Source organism: Oreochromis aureus, linkage group 4, assembly GCF_013358895.1.
Source record: "Oreochromis aureus strain Israel breed Guangdong linkage group 4, ZZ_aureus, whole genome shotgun sequence".
Lineage (NCBI taxonomy): Eukaryota > Metazoa > Chordata > Actinopteri > Cichliformes > Cichlidae > Oreochromis > Oreochromis aureus.
In genome coordinates, this window is record NC_052945.1 from 11,025,815 (window position 1) to 11,046,852 (window position 21,038).

At 38.9% G+C, this 21,038-nt stretch overlaps 1 protein-coding gene across 1 annotated transcript; it reads right to left on the reverse strand.

The window, feature by feature from the left end:
• Window positions 1-763: 763 nt before the first annotated feature.
• usp31 (ubiquitin specific peptidase 31) lies at window positions 764-18,685 on the reverse strand. The gene is made up of 16 exons (XM_031737357.2): window positions 17,526-18,685; window positions 16,755-16,889; window positions 16,296-16,390; window positions 16,110-16,202; window positions 14,522-14,657; window positions 14,043-14,190; window positions 13,765-13,945; window positions 13,432-13,543; window positions 12,814-12,908; window positions 11,746-11,823; window positions 10,335-10,464; window positions 9,971-10,090; window positions 9,517-9,742; window positions 8,754-8,912; window positions 8,474-8,626; window positions 764-7,395 (listed from the first exon to the last, which is right to left on the reverse strand). The coding sequence occupies exons 1-16, from the start codon at window positions 18,048-18,050 to the stop codon at window positions 5,906-5,908; spliced, it is 3,876 nt and encodes a 1,291-aa protein (XP_031593217.1). The 5' UTR covers window positions 18,051-18,685; the 3' UTR covers window positions 764-5,905.
• Between the last annotated feature and the right edge of the window lie 2,353 nt (window positions 18,686-21,038).

A 21,038-nucleotide genomic window follows, 5' to 3' on the forward strand; every position in this document is an offset into this window, starting at 1 on the left:
GTTGCAAAGTATTGACAGAAAATGATCTTTTTTTAACTTGTCTTGGGAACATGCTCTGCTATTCATGTTGCTCATTAAAACAAAACTCATCTAACATCATGATTCAAGTTTAAAAAAAAAATAAAAAATTTCACTGATACAGAAGTCAAAAGGTGGAAAAAAACAAAAAACTTGACAGGTGATTACGTCTCTGAGTAAAAGCTAAGCTCAGACTTGCTCCTATCTGCACTTCCCACCCCCCGGACCTCGATATTCTGCAACCAGTGAAAACTTGAAATAATAACCCTGTGCAGAAATTTAGAGCCTCTCATGTATTGCAAAACCTTGAGATCTCAGACAATACAGCAGCGAGACAATAACCAGTAGATTTTGTGTGCTTGTTCACTTGGATGTCCAAACCTAGCTCACTTTGATATTGATAAAAAGGGAACTTTGAACTCCAAAATGCCCTTTCTTTCTTTTTTAATGCACTAAGCTTTGAACAGTGTTCTGAAAACTGACCACATATAGGTTTGCCTGAATTATAAGCAAGTCATGCTTTTCTGGCATTTATCAATCTCCAGCTGTGCAACAGTAATGCACAATCTTACCCAAAGACTACTTTTTTTCTCGTTTTGTTTTTTTTAAATGATGCATAAACCAAGAAAACACATGAGATGCATTAGGAGTCATGCTGTGGACAGATTTGTTAGAGAAACACTCCCCCTAGTGTAGGAATAGCTATACCTCAACATTACAAAAAGTAAAAGCACAACAACCAAAACAGTTTCAATATTTTTAATCTTTTTCAATTTATACTTGCATGGATTAACCAACAAAGTATATACACATTCGTTCTTTTGGAGGAAAAAAAAAGTGCATATATGACTTTAAAAAAAAAAAGAGACAAAAACAAATAAATTAACAGAATGCTTCAACACAGTCTAATGAACTTGAAACTGGTTGTTTCAATTGTAAAAATATATATAAAAAAGTGAAATAGCAGGCATATGCTGGAACAAATGCTCTAATGTAATCTAAAATTTTAAGAAAATTAAGAAAAATTGGTCAATTCAGACATTGCAGATGTCAATATAATAACCACATAGTTCAACAGGGAGTACAGTAAAAGACTTTAGAATGGAAACAAATCTCCATGAATGCAGTGTACTGTATTTTACAAACGCATTACAATTTATACAAAAAGTAAAAGAGCAAAAAGTAAAAGAAGAGGCATGCTTTCATTTAGCACTGTAGTGTTATAATAGTTTAAAAGAAAATGAGACTTGTGACATTCATTCATCAAACCGCTCCTTAGATTCTGTGATCCAAAGATAGAAACTGTCTGTTAAAATTTTCTTTGCTTAAGGCTTCTGAAAGGTTTCAGCATCCTTTATTTGTAGCGTTTCCATTTGAAAAATGCTCTCAAAAGCTTCTCAAATCCTCACCGGCTATTTCAGCTCATCCGGGTGTATATTTGCAGTACCTCGTCATCTGCAGAACCTTAAGTCTGTACCTCAAATGTAGGATTATGGTAGTTTTGCTACTGCAGCTTTGAATTGAACATCATGAATTTTAACAGCAAAACAAAATGTCTATGTCACAACAACAACTCCAAGCAGGATACTCTAATCCTAATTAAGTTCTGCAGGGAAGCCTGAATGCATTTTACAACTAAAGTGATTAACGTTTAATACCCACTTCACCAGTCATTAGAAAAAAAGAAAAAAAAATGGCACCGCTTTAAAACATTGGAAGTTACCGTTTGTTGATAAACAGTTTACAATAAGAAAAATAAAATAAAAAAACCTCAAAAGTATTCAGCTATTAATATTATAATGTCACTGCTCATGTACTGTGTTATAAAACTATAAATTTACTATCTTTGTTTATTGCATTGAGCTACATATCTATTTTATATGACAGACAGACCACATCTTCAATGCAGCTGAGAACATGGAAACAGGGGTTCACAAACCGTTCACTGAAGTGAACCAAAGTTGGAATTCTTATGATATACACGTACATAATGAGTCTATATAGTGATCAAAGAGAGATAATCGATTCCATAGTGTTGTCTCTGCTGGTGTACAACAGTAAATATTAAAGAAGACAGACAATAAACAACCACTGTGGTAGGAGCACCCAGAGAGCACAGATCAGCAGAATTAAATAACAAAGTGAGAAAAAAACAAAACACTAATTGATGTAATGCTATATGCAGTTAGGGAATTAAATAGATTTTCTTTCATATAGGCAACATTAAGTTTAATCCTTTAAAGCAATGATGAATATGCTAGATTTTACAGTTTCTAAATGACGTGCAAATTAAGCGATGAATATACCAGCCATGCTTTGCTTTCTACTTTACACAGCTGCAGAATTTTGCATAGTTAATAACATACATGCATTAGCGTTTTCATGCAATACTGCATTCCTTAATCATTCTCGATTTTGTACACTGACAACAAATTTACAAAAATAAAAACAAAACTGAAAAATACAGACACATAACTGGCGTGGGGATAAAGCTACGAGATGACCGATCCTGTAATTGATAACTAGGAATCTTATATTTTGTCCTTCAACCGTTAATAAATTCAGTGGCCCTCAAATTTGACACGTTTTTGTAAATCAAAAACGTGATGAACACCAAACAACAAAGACATTGTTATGATTTTTTTTAATGATTTTTGCAACCGTAGTGTTTTTTTATGGTTCATATTTGGCAGCAGGGCTGCAACAGGTGTGCGATATGCTTCCAGCTTTCTTTCAAGAGTTTAGACTGCACACCACCAATTTTAAGCGCAACAAACTGCTTGCCATTAGGACCTTTAACTGCAACTGCTAAATCAACAGCTCTCATCTAACCCTACATTATCAAAACAGAGCCAAGCTATAAAAATGAGTGAAAACACCCTGTAGTTTTTAGTGTCCAACATATACAGGAAAAAAGCCAAATAAAAGGTTTGGTGACACCCGCACCTCAAACCACAAACCGTATTTACACAGTGTGTTATAAACACTATACATTTTGACTTTATTACATTATGAGATTGTCTACTGCTTCATGAGATGTTCTAATAAATTGTTTATGTAGCAAGCAAATTTATGGATCAAAAAAAAAAAAAAAAAAAAAAAAAAGCTTAATGCCAAGGTCCAGCTCTCTAAAATACACACTAACCACTACATTTCAATTACAGACTTCTAAACAGGCAAACAAGAAAGGGAAAGCTAAATGTACTTAAAATGATCCTGCTTTGATCCAAAGTGCCATTGACAGCTTCCTGATAGATTACACACGTTAAGTAGAAAAGAGCAGCTACAAGAATACCACCATATTTAAACAGCTCTATGTAATCTCTATGGTCTGTTGCAGCTTGAATGCCATAGTCAGTCCACGTACAGAGAAAAGTCCCAGGTCTGCAGCAGATACCTTTTTATGCAACCCCACACTAACACTAAAGATTAGCACACCGTGTTAAATCACAGAAGTAGCGATAAAAACGTCCTGAGGATAAATAGGATGTTCATCACTTAAAAGGTAAACTGACTGAGACCTTCAAAAGCTTCCCTTAAATGTCAGGTTTGAGGCTACTTTAAGAAGTGTCCCAGTTATAAGCAAATTAATTATTACTGGAAGGTTAACAGGATGTTCAACCAGTTATTAAATGCAAGGCAAGGTTTAACGGGTGGCTTCAATAAAAACATGAAACGTCATCTAGTGTTGCTCGAGCACATCGTGTTGTCTAAACTTGACAATTCATCAAGCAAACCAGGGAGATTAAACATTTCTGGGTATAATTTGTTCATCAATTTTAACAACCTGTACAGACCATTGAAAAAATACACTGAACTGTTTAAAAATGAGTGATATCCAAAACCATCTGAGAACCCAATGTAAACCTGAAACCTCATATATGCTACAGAGAAATAGTGAGAAAGATACTGCAAAATACCAAACTCAAATTTTTAATGCTAAAAGTAATACCACTTACTCGTGGTTTAAATATAATGAAATAGCCACTTTCATTCTTTTGAAACATACACTATAGTGGTGTCTAATGTATGAGTATTGCCTTATAAATGGGGCATTTCTATAGTGAACTAAAGCTGATTGTTCACAAAAAGGCCAGCAAGCATCATGACGGCAGCACTGATAATAATCTGCCACTGCTTTTAACTTTACTGCAAAACTAACATACCACCATGCATCTGATATTTTCGCATACATGTCCATATTTGGACAGCAACCACTCCATGACAATGTATGTGTAGATCTACAATCAACCAAATGGCTCATTATCAATATTCTGATTCAGGCTGATGAAAAACAAAATGAAAAATATTCTCCAGTGAGGTACCGCGGGTTATGATAAACAATACCTTATCTGAAGTTTGTGGTCACAGTTCTGAACGTCATCATTTGAAAGAACGCTCATTTAAGAAACAAGAGCTAGTGGAGCAGTGGCATTTTAGAGCACCAGGTGAAATAAAGGGGTGATTTCTTAAAAAAAATGGCCCCTGAAACATCGAGATGAATGTACACTTTTATCATTTCAAGTCTAAGGCCTGTTGACTCTACTGTCCGATATGTCTCGAAATTACTAAAATAATAATTACGACACTACTTCATCTTTACAAAGTGCGAACAAAACATTCCTACTCAGTGATGCATACAGTAGAAGACTACTATGTTGCCAAAGGCAATTATTTGTTTACATGTACAGCATTGAAAGGCGCTTAAGATTATTTTCATCTTGCTCATGGAAGGAGAAAATAAAAAATGAGTTACATACCATATACTTTCTGTCAATATATGTACAGACACATATACATATATTTATATACCGCGACTGTAAAGGGTTTCATTCCAAAACACACTATCCATTTAATGCAAAAGTACTTCAATAAAAATTTGAAAAATAGATTTATATTTAAAAGGTACTAGTAAAAAAAATAATAAAGTTTTGAAATATTGGACAAATTGTAAACCAATTCTAATTTCTTGCCAGCATTAGTTCCGGTTTTGTTCTTCCTGCTGCTCTGTATCAATGCTAGGAACTATCAGGTAGAGCCACACTATGAGATTACTTACTCCATTTTTCCATTTAAAAAAAAAAAAATAAGAATAATACTTCTAAGACCTTTATAGACTAAAGCAGTAGGTGCATGGAGAAACTTGCTTGAAGAACAGAGATTTTACTCATCAGTGGTCAAAACAATCAATGAAAAGTACTATTAGCAACCCTATTTCGGAATGAAACTCTTTTGTATTTGTGTGCATGTCTGAATAATTTTGTTTCAGTATTTGTCAGAGGCTATTTTTGATGTTAAAGTTTTGTACCCTTCGACAATGATTTGAAATGCTTACAGAACAGCAGCAGAATTCAAGCATCAGCAGCCAGCTAATAAATTCCAGAATAACTAGAAGACTTGGAACATGTGTAACAGAAAACTACAACAAAACTACCACAATATCTGAATTACAAGTTACTGGTGCACAAGACATTGATAAGTATTTCGTAGAGACTCAAGTTCAAATGGATAAGCTGCTGCATTTTAAATCAAGTTTTATTTCAGGCTCGTGTCGTACAGGTCTTGCGTGCACACAATCAAATATGCTGCTGCACCACCAAAGGTGTAAAAGGTATCAATATTTACTACTGGAAGAAGCTATATTGGCAGCATACTACACAAGTGCTTGGCACTCAGGAAGGCGGATGACGATACAGTACTTTTAAATATCTTTAAACACTCAAAGCTGGCTGCCAATACTCAAATCGCAAACCCAACATGTGCATTTAAACCAAGTGTACAAAACCATAACATCAAAAATGTGTCTTAAATACATCTGGTGCTCGCTGAAACTTAGGCACAAAGATTAGCTGCATTATGCTTGTTCAATATACCGACTATAGATGTATCATTGAGGCCTCTGTGTTGTTCGTGCAGGAGATTGCATGCTCGATGACAGTTTTCGGGAAGATGTCATTCTTTCAAGGGGTTTCTTCCCGTTAGGAGATTTGGAACTTACTTCAGAAGTGGAAGACTTGGACTTGCCTACATTTAAGAGAGAGCGACTCAGAGAGCTGGGGGGCTTGGAAGACTCCTTTGTCTCTGATTTTGTCTCACCTCCAGGAGTCTCTGCAGATTTCTGAGAAGACGCCGCGTCTCCCGGCTTTCCACCATTGCCACCGATCTCCTTGGCTTGTCCATTCTGCTTGCATGTCCTCTCCGAGGCTTTTTTGGTAAGCATGGTGCTTTTTCCTAAATCAGCCGACCGGCGGCTTTCCCTTTGTCGGAGGGCACTCTTGAAGAAAGACAACCCTTTCTCCTCAGATTTGCTGCTGCGCTGCAGGTCTCTGGTGGAAACGCTGGGTGAACGCAGGCTAGTGACAGAAGAACTGCTGCTGGAACTCCGTAAAAATCTCCTCTCAGGACGGTTGCTTTCGCCGCTCTTTGAAAGTGAGCAGCGTGCTACCGAGCTGCATCTGAGGTTGTCAGCCAGAGGGCTAGTGTGCATAGAATCTCTACTGTAGCTCCTTTCTATAAGCCGCTTCCTGCTGTTTGTTGAGCTCTTCTCAGTGACAGTGGAATTCTTCTTTGAGGTTGGTGAAGGAGAAGCTGAGGACTGAGGCGTGGATCGGACGCATGGCTTATGTTGTGGCGTAGCCTCTGGAGGCTGATTTGACTCTTTTGTTTTGGAGGGAGTACCGCTGGGCGTCGAGGTGCTTTTCTTAGCATTTACACTCTTCTCTTTAGTATTGCTCAGCTTTTTACCTTTCACTGGTGTACTGGAAGACGTCTCAGGAGCAGAGGTCTTGTGGGTCGAGCACAATCGTTTCTTGGAGCTTTTATCTTGCTCCACTTTGCTGGCACTCTTTGTGGATCCTGTGCTTTCAGCCTTTAAGCCAAATCCTCCGATACTATTCTTACGTTTCTGTTCTTTGGAGGGAGTAGCTTGAGTGGGTAATATGTTTTGGTCTATAGCTGTAATCTGGTTGTTGTTTTCAGTTGGCTCATTTTTGGTGATCTTCTTTTCCACTGGAGTGGAAGCCCGGCAGTACACCATGTCTAAGAACCTTTTATTGTTGTCCTGGTCGGGGAAACTGCTCTCCATCATAGACAACGGAGTCCTGTTGCCAAAGTATCGTTCATGTTTACTGTAGCTGCCAAAACACGATGTGGAAACCTTGTCGTCACATGCCTCTCCTATCCTCTCTAAAGGAGGGGAACACCGAGAGTCAAGGGAGAATCGTGAGGGCGAGTTAGATCTCATGTGCAACTTGGCAGAGAGAGACCAGGAAGGTTTTATCCCACTGTCACTGAAAGCTAAAGGACTGGCAATGGATGACCTGGAGGACAAACTCTGTCGCTGAATACTCCTCACAAAGGGGCGGGTAGAGAATCCTCCTAAAAAACAGGGAATTATTTAGTTTAAAACACACCAATATCTACACAATAATGAACAAGCTCTTTCTCAATTATTTTTATATTAAGAACCAAATTAAATAGTTGTACTGTTTCACACTTTGTTGAGGGTAAATCCATCAGTGTATCTACATCAATAACAATACTGACACTGATATTTGATTATTTAAAAAATAGACATTTTGGCTGGTTTTCTTTTTTTGAGTCCTTATTAGATGATGTGACCACATTGTTTAAAAAAAAAAAAAAAAATCTTGTTTTATTACCACAACAACTCATGCATTGCTCATTAACAATGCCTGACTCTGCTGTGATCAGCTGGTTGTTGTGCAGCATTATAAACACATTACCAACAGGGAACTTGCAGAGTGCCATCTGATGGACAAACTATGTAATACTCTCTAGTTTTTAAATTTTCATTTATTAGCCATTATCAAAGCCAATATCAATAAACTGGCAAACAGCTATAACCCACTGGACCCCAAACATCACTCAGGCCATATTTCTACATTGCTACAAAGCTATGCTATAATAAAGGACTTTATCACATTTACAGTGCCTGTAATGTTATTCTCACTTAGTACAAGAACAAGTCCTACACAATGACTAGTAAAAACCAAGTTAAATTATACGTTAATAAAAAGGGAGCATCCAAGACAAGTCATGCATAGTTTTCTGAAATTTTACAACATGCAAGCTATATCTTGCTGACTGGCTAGTGAAGGTTTCCCACACCTCAGAGATCTGTGGGGACTTGTTCATTCCACTCCAATGCCATATTTGCCTTGTGCCTGAGTTTATAATTCTTGTCTCTAATTTTTAATCCCACTTTAGATATTGTCTTTAGAGGAAGCTTTAAACTCTCCCTATAAATGTGATGGACTTTTAATCGACACAGCTTCAAAACCTTGAAACCAAACTCTGAACTTTGTGCATTTCTGAAACTATGACCCACTCAGGAGGCAGTAGATTGTGTGTGTATAATGAAAATCAATGAAAGTGAACAATCAGGAACCTTTAAATTCAAAGAAAAATAAATGAAAGTTCAGCATTTTCTCACCGTCATCCTCACTACGTTCGACTGGAAACTCAACTGACTCAGCCAGTGAAGCCAGAGAGGTGCGTCTGGATGAGGCTCCAGAGGCCAAACTAGCAGGCCTGCTGCCAGGTAGCCTGTTGATCCAGTGATCACACAAGGATGAACTAGTAGAGCCTGATTAAAACACAAACATGGATAAATATTAAGCCTTAAATGTAGCATAAAGCTTGTTTTGCCACTTTATGGTACAGTATACATTACATATGCTAGGTGGACAAATGGTGTATAAATAAATACTGACCAGCTACAGAGCTGTTTGCAGACCAAGAGGGGATGGCTGTTCTCCTCTGATAGAACAGTATATATGCTGTTTGCTGGCACACATCATCATCAGCTATTGCTGTAACTTCACTGTCATCAAAGCAGTACCACTGACCATCAATGGAGTTTTTGCAGTAGGCTGTGAGCACAAAGTAAAGAATGAGTTAATATGGATGGAAAACACATTCAGCTGCTTTTTATGTTCATTTCCAATACAAGGTTTAATCTGCATCTTATCACAGTTAAAAGCAAATCAGTGATTCATTGTTTGTTTGACTTTTTCTTTTTTAGTACTTGCCCTTGATGTCCCACTCGGTTTATCCTCAGGCTGAAACAAGCCGTTTTTGGTTCTGTCCCTTTAAGTGCCCGCTTGTCTAAAAGCCCAATTTCTCCTAATCCCAAAATAATGCTCAGCAAAAATGTTACCAAGAAGCTTGTAGTTTGACTTTACTGGCATATAACACTTGGAAATATAAGGAAATCATGTGCTTCGCTGACATTAGCTTGGCATAAAGCTTATATTCCAGCAGTCTGGAGGCTGACTCTGAGCTTTTGGCTTACAGGGATTACTTTTATATACTTTTACATCATTATTTGACAGCTTGCCCACATTTCATTTGACTTTCAAACACAGTAACATTGCACATATGACAGAAAATATGGATAGGCATTAAAAAAAAGGTTTAATTTGCATTCCTGATCCATTTTAAAATAGGTCTGAAGCAAAGAACTGCTCGCATTACCAGTGTAGTGGCCTCCGTGCATGTTCCCGTGATGGTTGCAAACAGCATACAGGTCATACAGGTAGTCATCAGGATTTCTTCCCAGTCCATAGGACCGTCTCCACGGAGACCAATGGGAAGGTAAACTCCAGCTACTCTGGCTTCTCTTAACCACGTGAGGAGCCATGTCCATCCCCATCAACGGGAACCTCACCATGTTCTGCATCTTCACCCTCCGGTCCCCCTCCTGAAACAAAAATATAGAAGCATGTTAGAGTTATAACAGAGTCTCTTTATCTGACCATCAGCTGTCCACCTAGACTAAAACTCTAACCTTTAAGTTCTGCAGATGTACAGTGTAAATTTTTAATATCTGCTGGTCAACATATAGGATTTAGCAAAAAACTAAATAAAATAAAAAATACATCTGAGTCCAAATTCTTACTGAAAATAATATCCAGATGAACTAAAATACCTGTCTGAACCTCTTGAGATGCAGTATGAGTACATCCGGGAGCGTCCACAGGCTGAGCTTAATCCGGCCCTGCTGCAGCTGCTTGCAGTGGGGACAGCGCCAGGCGTCGTCTGGGGCCAGCTAAAACACACAAGACCCAAGGAGTAGCTATGAAGAGAAAGCCCCAACCACAGAGCTTATATAATAGACCTCACACAGGATGAGGCCCCAAATATCCCTCCAACTTCTCTCTCTTTTACTCCAGAGCAAAACACAGTAAAATCACTGAGAGTACATGTGCCAAGGCAAGTTTACGATTTATTTATTCAAGTTAAACTACTGACAGTGCCGTCTTGCACGCATGCATACATGCTCGTGTGTCTACCTGCTCTTCTTTAGTGTACAGCTGAAAGCACTGAGCAAGGGTGCAGGCCTGCGGCTGGTGATGTTGTTCTCTATGCAGATAGACACTCTCAGCATCCGGAATATACTCTTCCTCGGTGTGTCCAAACAGACTGTGGGAAACAGAAAAAACACACCCTTCGTGTAACAGCGCAGTCAGGTGAGGATCACAGGATCTGAGACTGATAAAAGAAAAATAAACTAACCAGTATTTTATTGTAACTGAGACAGATGAAGTAATTGTTTACCATGTCATAAGAATGCTGTTTGTCCTTACATTAACGGTTCATACCCAGCAGCGCAACTAAAGGATTTAAGACTTTAAAGGGCTTCACAATCAGCACTTGTACAGACATGCATTACACATGAACGCGACAGGATTTGTTCAAAGCCAACATCATCAACATCATCAATAGCCAAGTACCAAAAAGGGGAAAAATAAGTCAGTAAACTTCAGATGGAGACATGACTTCAGTTTGATTTGGCCAGCATGGGCGTTTGTGTTAACCGCTCGACATATTAGTCAGCTTAGTGAGAAAGAAGGAACTGCTTCAAATGCAGCGTGAATATTTTGACATTTTACAGAAGTTAGTTCTTGAAAAAAGAAATCTTGTCAAGGACAGCAGTTAGAAAACGATATGTTAGGAGGTACGCACAGAAAAGTCCTCTGAAACACCCTATGTTAAGTCTGAGGTGTTGCTCAATTTGAACATCTTTTCAGAAACACTCAGCAAAACAATTACTGTCACCATCAATTTTACTGAAAATGCTGAGACACACTGAACTGCTAAACCACAGCCCTAACTGACAGCTACAGTAGAAGAGATGTGTGTGGGGAAGGCAGGTTTTTTCTGTGTCTGTGGCACTATAGATTTTGCCCTTTAAGTCAAAAAGCAGTTACATTAAGTCAGGACCAGAAATGGGTCAAAATTCTGCAACTGCAGACATCATAACACTTTGAAGTTCCGCCGCATTTGTCTGTAATGTTCCATAATTTCTATGGTGGTCTGAATGGAACTGCTTACAAAGCAAAACTAGGCTGTCTGTAACAATCATAATCAATTACAGATTCAATGTTATGTCAACAAAGTCAGTTATGACCAGTGGCTTTTTTCAGAACAGTTTTCAGGATTTCCCCGTCTCAAAATGGGTCTTAAGCAGAACTGGTCTGCTTATAGTACAGACCTCATTTCTTACTATTTGTCAAAGATGGCTTTTATATTTGGGTAGATCACAGCTAACAAAAACTATACTTTTTAATTTAACAATGATATTTGTTTAGCTCTGGTTAAAGGGCCCACAAATTCCAATTCAAACCTTTTATCCTTTGCAGAACAACTGTACTGCAGACAAGTGAAACTGGACACATGCACATCCGTATTTTTTTCACTTACTAGTCCTTGGTCTCTTTGTCCCACTCAACCACAATTTTCACATGTGGTGGTCCCCCTTGTCCACAGGACTTGTATGCTCTGTAATGAGAAAAAAATCATTTAGCAACAAAGTAAGACGAGTGAAAAAGTTTTTTCCCCTCTTCTAAGCACTGTATGACAAGAGTTCCATTCACCTAAATGTAACTTAAAAAACACCTTTATGTCAGACAGATATTTTAATACAGTATGAGAATTAATAGTTTATACTGAGAACAGAGCTATATTAAATGTTTCAGGAATGTAAACATTAAACAGAAAAAAGCATGCTAATTATGATCGCCACTGATTAATCATGATCATAATAAAATCAAAAATTATTTCACTTTGGTTTGTGCATCTGCAGTGTTGTGACTTGTTTTGTTATTCTGAAATCATTCAGGTTCTAAGTCAAACAGGCCAAACTGGCAATTTAACATTCAAATCCTGTTAGGGCATGTCCTCTGCTCAGGTCATAAGTGAAGTAGAACTGATGGGGCAAGTGTGGAGAGGCGAGATTAAAGCTGAAAATTGATGTAATTACAACTTCAAACTATTTACTCAAGCTCATGCCTGCCTTTACCTTTGTGTTTATGCACCTGTATTTATTAGGATTTCACGTTTTCTCACTTTCACTGACGTGCTGTGACTTCTGCAAAACATTAAGGCATATGGAGAGCCTGGCACCGGTAATACACCCTTTTTAAACTGCTGACTTTGTTACTACATTACATGACTACGACATGTCAAACGGCTATACTTGTTTTGCAAGGCAAGGTTATTTTTTTTTATTTTTTTTTTTAAGTGCAGTGATCCAATATAATTATGGAAATTTAAACAGGCTTTAGAGAGAAAAACAGTCATTTTACAGTCTGGGTTATTAGCCGTATGAGTTGCTTTTATGAGCTGTCACAAGAGTTCACAGTGTGAGTAAGCTGAAATTTACTGAAGAACGTTCTGAATAAACATATCCCGACTTAGTTAAATTTTAGGTCATACTTCTCATCTGATATCAAGTAGTTATCAAATATAACAATGGCTATCTGAACGGACCTTTCCACAGTTGGATGACACAGTGGTCGCTCATCTTGAGGCAGGAGGTAGGTGATGCCAACAACGCCAACCACTCGAAGACTGAAAGGTCCAACCTGCACACAGAGTGATGAATATAAACCCCTCAGTTTCATACAACTACTGTTTTGTCTTAAAAATAGTTTTGATACCTATTAAAATTTCAACTTCACTTAAAAAATAAATTAGGACAGTGTTGTCTTTCCAGCTGTGCATCATCTGTCAGAAAGTGTCACTCTACATTTGTTTCTGTTTTATGAACTTGTTAAGTTAGCAAAGATGTGACCCATCAGTGCAGGAGGTATCTGGACTGATGGGTTACAGCGAGTCACTGTTTAACATCATATTATGCTTGTTGTTTAAAATAAAGCTTTCTTAATAATCTCCCCACAAGTGGTAGTCACTGCTTGTATAGTCAGTATAAACAGGAGAATACTGGAGGAAGGTTTGTACTTACTTGTGATCAAACAGAGGGTACAATCACTGTAAACCAGCTCCAAATAAAACCCTTTGACTTCAGTGGTTCAGGTAAATAAAAGCTGCAGGACTACTTACGGAAATAAACTGAGTATAAGGCAGAGTGAGTGGCTGTCATCCTACCTGAATGTAGACCCCAGGCCTCAAAAGATGGCGCATTTTCTCAAGGATCTCTTTTTGCAGAGCATCCCAGGTCACAGTGCGCTCCAAGTACAGTACAAAAGGCAGGCCAAACCTAAAAATAAAAAAACAAAATGCACAAGATCCATTAGCTGCTATCAGCTTCTCCATCAGGCCTGTTATTAGGTAAATGCCAGGGACAAATTGTGGGTTATGTCAATAACCCTTCTTTATCACTGACAGACCCACAAGAACAGGGCATGTATTACGTAATCAGAAGAAGCAGAGAGGATGAGTAAGAAATGCAGAACATAAAATCACTCTGAGGTGCAGTACCTCTTCCCTTGGTGGCCAGTACACGCTCTGTTACACACCAAAAGGATCACTTTTTCTGGTCCCAGGTTTTTATTGGGTGATGCAGTTACAGGCGTCACAGCCCCCTGCATGAAAGACGGAGTCCTGCCGATTTCTGTCCCATACTTCAAGTTGTTATGATTCAGATTTGCCAGAAGGCTTCCTGTGACAGACAGAATGGCACGTGAGTCTTTTTGATTAAACGTGGAAAATGCAGAATACACCTTTAAAAAAATTTTTTTTTAAAGCTACTGAGTAACCTCTTTTTGTGCGGATGTTTTCCAGCCTGAAGGTCTCGGGTGTCTCAAAGGCAAAGATGGAATCGCTCTCTTGTATGATGTCGAGATCGTCATCATCGTCACAAAATGAACGATGAAAGCCGTCGTAGTACATTTCAGTCAAAACAAACTACAAGAGAAAAAGAATAAATTTAAACATTGTAGCAATTATTCTGTATTAAGTCCATATCAGTATTACAGCAATTCAGTAATCTTATTAGCAGCCGTATCCTGCTTTAGCTGTAATTTACATATGCTCCCAAGCCCTTTTTTGTCTGCGTTAACATGCTGCTGTAGTACTAAGAACAAATGTTAGAACTGCGTATTACCTCCCAACTATAACCTATAACAGCCAGGGGCTTGGAGCAAAACTCGCTTCCTTTTTAGAACTGGCTGTGTCGACACTGTGCCCGTAATATAGTCTCACTGTGGCAGACCCTGATAAGTGACAGGAATAGCACCTGGTCCATTGGGATCTTAGTCTCGCGTGACACAGCATCTCTGAGGCGATACACGGTGCTGTTGAGCGGAACAGCAACTCCAATCCTCATACAGTGAGAGTACTTCCCCTGGTACACCACCGTCACATACAGGGGCCTAACAAAAACGAAACAGGAATAAGCAGCACAAATAAACACACACACAAAAAAAAAAAAATAATTCACACAGCCTATTCAAGGCTGGACAAAATGGGGAGGGTGTGGTGTTGCAGCTTGGCCTTTAAGTAAGCCGGAGCTGAATTGATATGACGGGAAGGGTGCCACACTAGACGCAGGCACTGTTGTGTAACACCTCACACCTCTGATTCTGCATGCTACCTGAAAGTACACACTAAGATAACATTACGCCAGCTTTGTTTAGTCCATGACGCTGTCTTTGTGTCCAAGGGCTACAAAGCCACTTTTTATCTTTATCATACTGCAACCATAAAAATACCTTGATATGTAATCCAAATACTTGCAGCCTAAAAGCGTCTGGACAGTTACACAATATTTGTTCTTTGGCGAGTCCAGAACAATCAGTGTAAAGTATAATAATGGATATTACAATAAAGTAAATATTTGGATAGGATCATATCATAGAACAGAAATACCTATAAGCCTTCTAATAGCAGAGCCCTGGTGATGCCCAAGCTCCAGAGGTTAAAAAGTAACAGGATGGTGACGCGCCAAAACCCTCATATTTCATAGTTTGTGGAAATCTGTTTGTCAGTGACCTTTAGACATCGCCATACAATTTGTAGCTTCCCTGGTGACATCTTCCTCTTTCTTTCACTTAGCTAGGGAATCATCTTTACTTTATCAAAACAGTAAAGCTTTGTTCAAAAACTCTTGTCAGCGCTTCTTTTGTATGCTTTTGAAATTTCCGTCTGGGTCTTTCAGTCTCTGAGGCTTACTGAGTGTTTGTTTTCTCTTATGAATGCTTTAAGGTTCTTGTCACATATTCTCAAATTCTCTTCTTCGTGGGAGGATTCGTGCTTTTTGGCCTTCCAACTCATCTCCAAAGGATTTTTATTCCTTAAAATGTCAGACAACCTCCATACACATTCCAACTGTGTCACCTCTGAGCCACATGTGAGCTCTTTTCTTTAGGGAAGAGATTACTTTTTAGCTAATGGAATTCATGTTAAGAGGGCCATATCAAATCCTTTCAGTACTGATGTAAACCTCATCATGGCTTTAGACCTTCATGTAAAAATCTATTATTTTAATTGAAATAAAATGTGAACATTATGGCCTGAAGAACACATTTTTTTTTTAAATTTATAGAATGAGATGTATGCTCTACAACACAACAAAAAAAAATCTACTCCTGGATGTTTAACATGCCCACTTTTGCAATCACATAGACTGTATATTCTGTTTTACTTCCAGTGAAAGGTATCATTCCTCTAAAGACCTTTAAACACAACATGTCTGCTTAAAATGTAGAAATGCAAACAACCTGGTAGAGCAACAAACACATCAGAAACATGTAAGAACATGTCATCAAAGTGTTGTTAACTGATCACTCCCTGACCTATAGCACAGCTCAGGGGGAGAAACTCACCGTGTGTGAGGCAGCGGGATTGGTAATGAGATACAGAGGAAGGGATCAAAGGTATTGCTCTGCTTTTGGCAATGTGGGCAGGTAAGAGAAGACCTGTTGGGAAAACATTAAAAATCTTAATGTGGTGCAGAGACATCGCGGTCACACTGTCAGAGCAACAGAGCTTCTACTGAACGTAAGGCTTACCTGTACTGAGCCTGAAACAGTTCTTGTACAAACGACCCAGCAGAAAGGGGAGGAGATGGTCCTTCGATGCTTTGATCGTCTTCTTCAATAGGTGGCTGAACAACAACAAACAGGTCTGTTTAGTCTGATTACTTCATCATAATAAAATTCTGGTCTATCAGGGTTTACAAGCTTCTGTGGGAGCTATACAGTCTTGTTATTGAGTAGCTCTGGGGAAAAAAGAGAAAACAAAGCCTGGCAAGCCTAGATGAGCCAGACTGTGAATGCCGCTCATTTGGAAGCTGCACCAAGTGACCAAAACACCTCGAACACTGATGAGATATAAACTGAAACAAAATAGCCTTGGAATGAAAACTGATGAGTTGCAATGAGGAGAAAATATCCAGTTAATGATTCACAATTGTGGCTTGATTAGGGGGGGTTACGAACATTAGAACACCAAATATTTTCTGGATTCACCTTAATAGCAGGCCTGCTGTTGGGGTTGACGGTGTTGAGATCCTCGTGTACTCTGTCCAGCAGCCACAGCAGAAACTCTTGAGCATCATGCTGAGCGTTTCCTTTAAACTGTGTGGCATTTTTTGACACAACATTCTGCAAAAAACAACATGGCCCAAAAGTTACGATGCCTGCCAAAATCACCACCGTTTATCCTGAAATGACTCTGAATATCTAGATCATTGAGTAAAGCTTTATTAACAACAGGTATAAGATTTGTGTGGTGTAGGTACGCAATGTTTTTACCATACACCATTATAAAAATATAATCCTGGGCATCTTAACTTAAAGAGGACCTGTTATGCTCATGCAGAACTACTCTACATTAGTAGTTGTGCATCAACAACAGTTCAAAATAATCTTTATTTCTCTCAGATCCCTTATCACCACTCCTGCTCATCCACGATCTAAAACGAGCCCATTCAACCTCCCTTTAAGCCCAGTTTATTTGAAGTGGTTGGTTGCATCAACAAACAAAAGCAGCCACCGCAATCACTGACATCATACAGAGCCAAGAGTAGAAAAACAGGCTGAAGCAGGCTGAAGCTTAAGTTTGGCCCAAAGGAATTACTTGTTTATATAGTACACTGCCCTCATTGTTTGAAACTTTGGTCATGTTAAATATGACTATATACACTACTGTAAGAGTATAAGATAGAAAACATGAAAAAGCATAATAGGTCCTCCATTTACTGGTGTTATCTCACCTTGATTTATTGATGTCACTCTTACCTTGAAGTCCCTGCTATGCTGGGGGGTATACTCAAACGTCCATAAAGCCCGCACAAGTCCTGACAGCTGCTCTGTGACCTCTCCTTTGGCCAGAGGACCCTTCTTCTGCAAATGCACACCATTTGTCTTTGGTTGGTCCTCGTCGTCCTCCTCGCCTTTGTAGTGCTCCAAAACGAGGTACTCAGCAAAGAGTTCAGTGTTACTGAGGCACTGCAGAATTGCATTCATGAAGCAGGTGTTGCCGTGGTTTTTTAGACCGGACACCCCAGGAACCCTCTCCCTGGATAGAAAGCCCCCCAGGTCCCCATCTTCCATGGGTACATCTTTACTTCCAGATTTAAACGTGGAAAACCCTCCATCATCTTTGTCATCCTCGGTTTGCACTTCGGATCCAAAGTGTGACAGCGCTGTGAGTGTCCTCAGGAGTTTACTCATAAAACTGCCCACAGAGCGTACAGAGCCTCGCCTGAACAGCTTCTTGCTGAAGCTGGACTTCTTGTCCTTGGTTGCCGCTTTACAAGACATGATTTCCCCTCTCACAGACAGCTCACAGGCAGACGGAAAACTCAGATGTGCTGCACGGAGTCCGAGTCATCTTGCTGGCTAACTGATGCTACATCTCAAAATATGTAGACAGCAGCAGTGGTTAACGTTAGAGCTGCAGGGAGTGTTAGGTGTGTTAGCGGGTAACATGTTCACTAAGTTGTGTCTTCCAAAAGCATGCAGCGGTCTTTATGTTGTCGAAAAACGTTAGCTAATCCTCCACAACAATCCTGCCTACAAAACAAACCAAACGACCTAATGGCGGAAGAGATGCAGCACTGACATCGCTTAGGTTAGTTGTTTATGCCTGCAACTTGCTTCAAAGTTACCTTGTTGTTGCGATCTACTGCCCTGCAGCACCGAAGCGACAGCGGCTGTGCTGAAGTAAAAACAGCAGCGTTAGCTAATTCAGCTAACGGTTCAACAAGAGCAGCAGAAACAGCGGCAGTGCTTTCCGGCCCAGCCATCACGGTCCGATACGAGCAGACAGTCCGCCATGGTATGCAGACAATTACGCTCTAAGCAGAGAGTGTGCGAAATCCAGTTAAACCTCACATCTTCTAGCACATTCAGAGGCACATTCGGGCTAAGCTACCAAGTAGCTTGTCGTTTACTTCTTTTTCTTCTTGTCCGAGGAGTAGTCGGCAGATAACTCTGTTTAGAGCTAATATACCGCCACCTATTGGCTAGGAGTTGGGTCAGCGGCTTAAGATTATTTTCTTTTGTTAACTGGGAAAAAGTACCTACCGTAGCTATCATTCAGTTATAATTAACTCTAAAGGGCTGATCAAAGGTTTCATTTTTAAGAGATATATTAGTTTCAGAAAAGAGATCTTAAGAATTTAGATTCATGACAGTATTGGGCTGTACTCATCACAGGGGTGTAATACACGCAAAGGCCTAACCATGCTGATACCAGTCATCGTCTGTCTCTTATATTGATCATTTATGAATCTGTTTGCAGTCATTTGCTCTGTGTCCCACTGTTGACACTGTTTTTTTGTTTGTTTGGTTGGGGGGGGGGGGTGCATCTTTAGTGTCATTTTGTGTCTCTTTGTGTTATACTTTGTTTTATTTGGGGGGTTTTGTCTCTCATTTGGTGTTTTTATATCTCATTTTGTGTCACATTTCGGGCTTAGTGAATTTCTCTTGTAATCATTTTGCATCTCTTAATTTTCTCAAATTGGTTAGATCACATCTTATTCTGGGATTTACAATTCTAGTCTGAAGTTGCACACGTCATGGACATGAGTAATTTGGGGATTTTAATGATTTCTTTGAAGTGTTCTTTTTCCATGGTATACAGCATATGCTGTATACCATGGAAAAAGAACACTATGTACTTTACAAAAATGATAATTGGGTGCACAATGTGAATTTATTTTGGATTTCCTCTAATCCACAAAGAGTCAAAAGTAAGCATACAGGCTCTAAATACATACACCAACACTAATATTTGGTTAAATGTCCTTTGGCAAGTTCCTCAACCAGAAACTTTTGGTAGCTACTAACCAGCTTCTGACATAGTTCTATTTGGATATTTAACCACTCTTGTGTGCCAAACTTAAGTTGGCTGGTTTCTTGGCACAGACCTGGCTTTTAAGCATTGTCCACAATTTTCAACACAACTTAGTAGGGTTGAGGCCAGGGCTTTGGGAAGGTTATTTCAGAATTCAGTGTTAAGTTGTTAAGTTGTGTGCACACTGGAAGCAACTGTCTCATCACGCATTACTTTCAGTTCACTATTCTGCCTGAAGGAGGTGCAACAAGCATTAAAAAAGGAAAAGGAGAGCCACAAGCGTGCCTATTTATCTGAGTAACTGAAATACAGATATTAGAAGGTGGTATATCTACACGTGTGTGAATTTTGTGTGGCCATACTAGCGTATGGTTGTTCATATCTTTGTACATTTTCTCAAACAAAGAATCAAAATAATTAACGCAGGATATGTCTGATAAAATAATTGTCGTGACTGTGAGAGAAAACACACTGTGTGTTGCTATTTATTTATTTATCACTCCAAACGCAGCAATTCATCATTTAAAAGCTGCTTGGTCAGCTTTTCTAATGTCCTTGTGTCCAACTTCTAAATATCAAAGCAATGGTTTAATTTTATTTTTACTCACTACCAAAAACCTTCTTGCCAACAGCATCATGTGCTGCTGTTAAGTGATACCAAAGTACTGCTGCTATTCTCATAATATCAATAAATGCCATGCAAGTTTTCTTGGGATAAAAACATTTCTCTGATGGTGAACTCACTATACAGTATAAACAGTGACACTAATCATTTCCCTGAATTCCATGTGTAGAATGACACAGATCCATGAAAGCAGCAGAAATTAAATATCCAAGTCAAATCTGATATTAGGTGTGTTCAGTCTGGGGTCATATGCATTTTACTCTTAGCTAGTTAGTAGCAGCTACATTGTCAGATTGACTGTTATTTGTGAAGTGTTTTTGTACATGTGTTTTTGTGGGTCATAATTTAACTCATAACTTAACTTTGTTTTGATGCTCTCAAAACAGTCAGGTAACATTCTTGCTACTAACATTAACAGGGTTACAGTTTTTCCAGACATCCCTTTTTACTGAAGATTAGAGAACAAAGTGGGCCAATTGTAACCTTTTTTTTCGTCAAATAAAGCATACAGTGTTGTGCAAAAAAGTTTGAGCCACTCCACCCTATTCATTCATTTATATTTTGCTAGAAAAAGGAGAACTAGGTCCAGTGATTTATTGAAAGATGTTTGTCGTACATAGAAATACACTATATAGATGTAATTTAAAAAGAGTATGTGCACTTCTAAAGAACTTTAAAGCCAATGTTTGCTATGATCACTTTTATTCTCCAACACAGGCTAAATTCTCTTAAGAGGTTTCTAGTAACTCTTTGAGTACTCTCCAGGCCTATTTTGATGTCGGCTGTTTTTTTTTCTGTTCTCTCTAAGCTGTTGCCAATCCTGTAC

Coding starts and splice junctions, on each gene's coding strand:
- usp31 (XM_031737357.2), bottom strand. CDS start 18,050: ATGTCTTGTAAAGCGGCAACCAAGGACAAGAAGTCCAGCTTCAGCAAG. Junction 16,890..17,525: donor AGCATAGCAGGGACTTCAAG/GTAAGAGTGACA, acceptor TGTTTTTTGCAG/AATGTTGTGTCAAAAAATGC. Junction 9,743..9,970: donor ATCTCAAGAGGTTCAGACAG/GTATTTTAGTTC, acceptor TTTTTGTTTCAG/GAGGGGGACCGGAGGGTGAA.